The 6,977-nt window shown below is 32.3% G+C and overlaps 1 protein-coding gene across 1 annotated transcript; it reads left to right on the forward strand.

Annotated features, from left to right (window-relative positions):
* The first annotated feature begins 892 nt into the window (after positions 1-892).
* LOC145001684 (tRNA modification GTPase) lies at positions 893-4,446 on the forward strand. Its single transcript, XM_078961031.1, has 10 exons — positions 893-1,141; positions 1,464-1,759; positions 1,843-1,981; positions 2,081-2,202; positions 2,286-2,489; positions 2,663-2,722; positions 2,823-2,961; positions 3,055-3,170; positions 3,289-3,507; positions 4,171-4,446. The coding sequence occupies exons 1-10, from the start codon at positions 961-963 to the stop codon at positions 4,363-4,365; spliced, it is 1,671 nt and encodes a 556-aa protein (XP_078817157.1). The 5' UTR covers positions 893-960; the 3' UTR covers positions 4,366-4,446.
* Positions 4,447-6,977: the final 2,531 nt, after the last annotated feature.

The raw sequence follows: 6,977 nt of genomic DNA on the forward strand, positions 1-6,977 counted from the left end.
TCTAATAATTATGTAATATTTCATTTTTAATTGACGTCTAAACATATGTGTTCAACGTATATTAAAAATGTTAAGATAACATTTCAATAAATTATGTTAGTGACTGCAATTACTTATGTTAAAAAAAATACCGTAATATTGTACACTATCAGTGGTAAATATCATTGCAATTGCTATTTTTTTTGTGGTATTATAAGAAAATTCGTCCATAAAATTATCCATATTGAAAATTATAAAATAATGTAACAACATATTAACACTTAATATCAAATATATATATATATATATATATATATATATATATATATATTTCAAATTAGAAAAACTGAAACTAAAATAATGCATTAATTAATTTATTCAAATAAAATATTGTGCGTCTTTAATTTGCACATAAAAATTTATTTAGAAGACGTATATTGGCATATATTTTTAATATCTAAAAGCCTAACGGAGGAGGTAACAACCTCTATATAAATTTATCCATAAAATGTATTACCGTTAAAAAAAATGTTCAGTGGAATCGAGAAACTCTATTTTTCATGGTATTTCTTTTGTGATGGGTGATAATAATCAATTATAATAGTGTTATTCATTAAATCATCTTATTTTTAATTGACGAAAATGCATGAAATTATGTATTTTGTATACTATATTATACATATATTTAAAAAAGGAAAAAAAATTGAAATAAAGAATAAAAATCTGATATTTAAAAAATAAAAAAAAAACAGTAAAAAACTTAAATAAATAAAAAAACTGATATTTAAAATAAATAAAAACAACAAAAAAATTTGAAAAATATAAGAGAAAATAAAAAACCACTAATTTGGTAAATATTTTTTAAAGTATACATTGGTAAATATTTTTTCTATAACTCTATTCTGATCAAAAACTCCCAAAACCAGGGTTGCCCATAAAACACCCCTCTATCCAAACAATGCTCCAAAACCAGGGTTAGCCATGGCTCTTCTTCCTGTTTTCCGCCATTTCCTCACACACTTCTACCATCACTCTTCAAAACCCACCTCCTCCACCGCAGCCATAGCCATAATCCGTACCTTTAAAACCCTATCACCTCTTTTCCTCTCTTCCTCTCCCCTTAAACCCATATCCGCCTCAAATCCCCATTTCTCTTCCACAGGTATGTCTATGCTGCACAATCCTTTTATATATTTCCCAATCCCTTAATTGTATTTGTAGGATGCACCAATCATTATAATAAAAAAATTGTATTTTTTCAATCCCTTTTATTGTAATCCCAACTTCTCTTTCGAAAATTCCATGTGCGTGCGCAAATAGATTGATTTGTGTAATACCCTCCATGACGAATCTTATGTTTTGCTCAACGCTCGATGTTTTATGTAATTACATGCCTATTTTCCTATACTTGGTTCCAATTTTGATTACTCAAGTCGCCAAAATGCGATTAGTTAGTATCAATGCTTTCTATCTGTCAATTGCAGAGAATACCTTGATATTAAACAAAGATGAGCGGGTCGGGTTGACATCACCAGGCATAAACCCACCAGATCCGGAAGCGAATTCAAGTAGTACGATTGCTGCCATTGTTACTTCTCTAGGTGGGCAAGCGAGTGCAGTAGGTATTGTAAGGTTATCTGGTCCATCAGCAGTAAACATAGCCAGCTCTGTTTTTCGTCCATCAAAGAAAAGAAAAAAGAAAAACTTTTCTTGGAATCCCACAAGTCATGTGGTAGAATATGGCATGGTCGTTGACTCTAATGGCGATGTCGTTGACGAGGTAAATGTTTTGAATTCTCTTCCTTTTTTTCAAAACGATACTGTTGATCTTTAGATTTATCATCGAGTTCTGTACTTTTGTAGGTTTTAGCGATTCCAATGTTGGCTCCAAGATCATACACACGAGAAGATGTTGTGGAGTTACAATGTCATGGAAGTGATGTTTGTTTACATCGTGTTCTAAGAGCTTGTCTTGAAGCTGGAGCGAGGCTTGCAGAACCAGGTTGAATTGGAATTCAATTCCATTCAATTCCAATTCCATTCCAATTCCTTCTAATACATTCTTCCTCATATTCACATTCGATTCCATTCCTCAAATCAGGTGAATTCACCCTTCGTGCATTCCTAAATGGTCGTTTAGATCTCTCTCAAGCAGAAGATGTTGGAAAACTCATATCAGCCAAATCCATGGCTGCAGCTGACGCTGCATTAGCAGGAATTCAGGCATCTTTATACATTTTTTAAACCTCAATTTTTCCATCACTCTTAGATATATCTCCAAATAACATTAAAATTCTTATAACTAGGGTGGTTTTTCTTCACTTGTGAAATCGCTAAGAACACAATGCATTGAGTTGCTTACAGAAATAGAAGCCCGATTGGATTTTGATGATGAAATGCCACCACTAGATATGGATTTAATCCTGAACAAAATTCATGAAATGTCACATGATGTAGAAATTGCAATGGAAACAGCTAATTATGACAAATTTTTGCAATCCGGATTACAGGTATGCTGTAGCATTCGTTATTCAAACTATACAACTTCTCAAATTTATCCAAAACCTTGAATTTTTAAGAGTATCGTGCAACACTTTTCTTTTTTGGGCGTCGTTTTGAATATTTGAAACAAAATGTCGAAACATTTCACTCAAAACATATCTAATTTTGGAGTTATTTACAGATTGCCATTATTGGTCGTCCAAATGTCGGGAAATCTAGTCTGCTCAATTCATGGAGCAAGGTATCTCCATATTCGGCCCTGTTTCTTTATCTTTTATGAATTTGAAAATAATTTTTATTTATTTTATTAAGGGTATTTATAATTATAAATTAGCTTTCAGAGTGAAAGAGCAATAGTTACAGACATTGCTGGAACAACACGAGATATAGTGGAAGCCAATGTAACAGTTCATGGAATCCCAGTTACATTACTCGATACAGCTGGAATCAGAGAAACTGATGATATTGTTGAGAAGATAGGTGAGAGATTATCCTTTATTAATTATTGTATCTTTTGATTTTTTTTTACTTGATATTGAATTAATTTATGATTTAAAAAAAAAAAAAAAAAAGGCGTTGAGAGATCAGAAGCGGTTGCTATGGGCGCTGATGTTGTAATCATGGCGATTAGTGCTGTTGATGGATGGACGACAGAAGATGCCAAATTGCTCGATAAGATTAAAAATAAAGTTCGTGATTATTTCCATAAATTTTACTTTTTTAAATAAACATTATTATTTAATACATATAAAGTTTTTACTTACTCTATTTTTTTCTTTTTAAAATTTACGAACTATTGAAAAATAGGGTGGTTCTGGATCTCCGATGATATTGGCAATCAACAAAATCGATTGTGCCCAATTTTCATGCTCTGAAATGGTCAACGCAATTGGTCAAACTTTTGATAAGTATATTTATACATGTGCGATTACGGGTGAAGGGATTGAAGATTTGGAGACTGCAATTCTTGGGCTTGTGGGCCTACAAAACATTCCTTCAGGTGGAAGGAAATGGGCCGTGAATCAGGTCCGGATAAAGTGACCAAATTTTTAAAAGAGTAAATTACACTAATGGTCCCTATGGATTGGGGTAATTTGCACGTCTGGTCCCTAACTTATTTTTTTTAACTCGGAAGGTCCCTACTATTTTTTTTGTTATGCGTTTGATTCTTACTGTTTGTTTTTGTTACACGTTTTGTCTTTGACTTACCTAAAAAGACTAAAATTGTGGGGTAGGTAAGGTAAGGTAAGGTAAGGTAAGGTGAGGGGGGTGGGGTGGGGTGGGGTTGAGGGTGTGTTTATTTAAATAAATTAAAAAATCAAGGGCAAAATAATCTTTTTAGGTAAGTTAGGGACCAAATACGTAACAAAAACAAACAGTAGGGATCTTCCGAGTTAAAAAAATAAGTTAAGGATCGAACGTTCGAATTACCCTAAACCATTGGGACCATTTGTGTAATTTACTCTTTTTAAAAAGATATTTTTTAAAAAAGAACGACACATTTAGGGAAATAGAAGCAAAAAGTAAAGGGCTAATAAACAAAAACGACCAAACTATTATGCAAAATTGATTCCAATAAATGCTTTCCATGAAATAATTTGTGTTTTTTGTGATAAATGTTATGAAGTTTTGTCATTTTGTGAATAAAAAGAAAACAATATATGGTAATATTTGTTGATGAATTATCAGAGACAATGTGAGCAACTTGTACGAACAAAGGAGGCTTTAATGAGATTGAAGAGATCAATGGAGGATGAGCTTCCGTTTGACTTTTGGACTATAGATTTGAGGGATGCTGCAATTGCACTTGGGGAGATAACTGGAGAAGATATATCAGAAGAAGTTTTGAGTAACATTTTTAGTAAATTTTGTATTGGTAAGTAGTAATTAATTGTAGTGTTTCTTGTATTTCTAATATAAGCTACTAGGTGTTTATTAAAAAAAATTAATATTTGCATTTTTTTCCCTTGATAGCAACATAATAGCATTGGTCTTAGAAAGGTTTACCCCATAATAACGTCATACTTTTATTTTTATCGTATATGAAAATATTGAAAAATTGAATACAAAGTCGATGAAAATAAAAAACGAAATGGAATTTTATTATTTAGTTTAGTAATAATAATTTTTTTTCTTTTCAAAAAAGATTTTTTTATCAAGGCTACAAATCTATTCTCGATTTGTAATTCAAAGTTATATCAACTTGTAATTCAAAAGTTAATTATTTCAACGAAGATTACTATTTTAGCTTTAAATATATTCCTAGTTATACTTCTAAGGTGCATTACAACTTTGATAGTAAGATAATCAAAATAAATGCTTAAATGGAATGATGTTAAAACGGTTAAATTAAAGGAAAGTAGGCTGCTACTAAATGAAAATAGGTTGCTATAATCTAGTTTATTATTAGTAAAAGGGTAATTATGTAAAATTATATAGTATGGCATTGTGACTTTGAAAATTAGTAAATTTATAGTATGCCAATGTGACTTTGAAAATTAGTTTTGATTCTGGAAGCATCAAAATAATGTCAATGATATAAAAAAGTAGGCTGCTATTAAACGAAAGTAGGTTTGCTATAAACGCAATTTAGTTTTAATAAAAGGGTAATTAGGTAAGTTTCAGTTTCCATTTATGTGAAATTAGATAGTATGTCATTGTGCCTTACAAAATTAATCAAGGTACATTTCCCTTTCACCTACAAAATCATACCAAGTGACATGAAACCCCAAAAAAGAACATTTCTATCAAGAAAAAAAAACACACACAAGTGAAAGAAAACCAAACAATAAAATCAATGTATTTTACCCTTTGTTTTGAAAAACCAAAAAATTTATTAACATAAATGATATTTGTCTTGAAAGTGAATTGCAAAAATAACAGGAAACAAAAAGCAATGTTCATCAAAAGTAGCTTTGTATACACTAAACTGGTGTATTGAAATTTTGTGAATCAGGAGGTTGTTTATCTACAGCTGTAGTAACCTCTACACATTCCAAGTATATTCTTGCATTTGGAATGTTGGGTAACAAAAAAAAAAAAAAACTTTTCCAATTACAGATGAGTACAACAACTAAATAATTTAACCAATGAAGAAAAAAAAGAACAATGGTGAAACAGAAATAGGACCGAATCAAATAATTAAAATGTCAGTGACCATATTTCTTTAAAACATTTATCGAATAATGTATATGCATTCCAACATACAAAAGGATTCAAATAGTAGAGTTACATCATCAGGGACAAATGCAGCAAAAAGATAAAAAAATATACATAAAGTTTGCATTGATTTAACAATGAACTGCTTTACAAAAGAAGGTAATCATTAAACCAAAATGTTTTGCTAACCTTGTGAAGATGGTAGTGTAGTCGATTTTGATAATGCAAGAGTAAATGTTTGAAGAAAAACCATATGAATTCGACTAAAGAAAGTAAAACTAACATAAGAAGGAAATCGTATACAATAAGAATAGAGTGATTGATATCAGAGTATATTGAATTCCTTTCATTTAAAAGTGTATAATTTTGGAATTGTTATGAAAGATTAGCTGTGAATTCGAGGAATAGATGAATGATATGAGGGATTTTAAAAGGAAAGATAGGTTTGTATAACAATTATTATGAGATTTTAATTCAATCAATACATTACCTATATTAAGATTCAGTCTGTAACGACCCAATTTTTACGTCCGAAAATTTCATTTTAAAATATTACTTTAGAAAACATTAATAAATAAAAACATTGTTTGATCACACCATAACACATCGCAACCATGTTCTAAAAGATCAAACCATACATCCCATCAAAATATCAGAGTACAATCCCAGTAAATCTCGTAAATGCGAAAACCGAAGAGTGTGTGTATGACGTGCCGCTACCACGCCGGCTCCTTCCCCTTCGGTGCAGAGGTACCTGAAAACAAAACTATAATCGTAAGCACAAAGCTTAGTGAGTTCCCCCAACGTACCACATACCACACAAACACATAACATACGTACTGCCAGGCTATTCTGGGGTGCCTGACTACCCGGTACGGCCATTCTGGGGTGCCGACCTACCCATGCGGCCATTCTGGGGTGCCGTCTTACCCGTGTCAAGCCATTCTGGGGTGCTGACTACCCATGTCAAGCCATTCTGGGGTGCTGACTACCCATCGGTCCTAACAACCGATCCTCGGGGACTGGTCCCCTCCCGCTACCTCTATCGCATAACATAACAGACCAACATACAAGCATACCATCACATACAGTCAGATAGTTCTGGGGTGTCTGACTACCCAGCGGTCCTAACAACCGAACTCTACTACTATTGCATATAATGTATCATTATAGCATATAACATAACAGGTAATAGCAAACCTAGATGATTTCACAAAGACAATCATCTATCATACGTCTCCTACTGGTGGGCCGGTATTGTGGCCTTAGACCCACCGCTACTGGAAGGTAACTCACCTCAAAGTAGCTGCTGAACTGATCGGGAACTAACTGACTGC

Source organism: Lactuca saligna, chromosome 6, assembly GCF_052625555.1.
Source record: "Lactuca saligna cultivar CGN05327 chromosome 6, ASM5262555v1, whole genome shotgun sequence".
NCBI classification, from domain to species: Eukaryota; Viridiplantae; Streptophyta; class Magnoliopsida; order Asterales; family Asteraceae; genus Lactuca; species Lactuca saligna.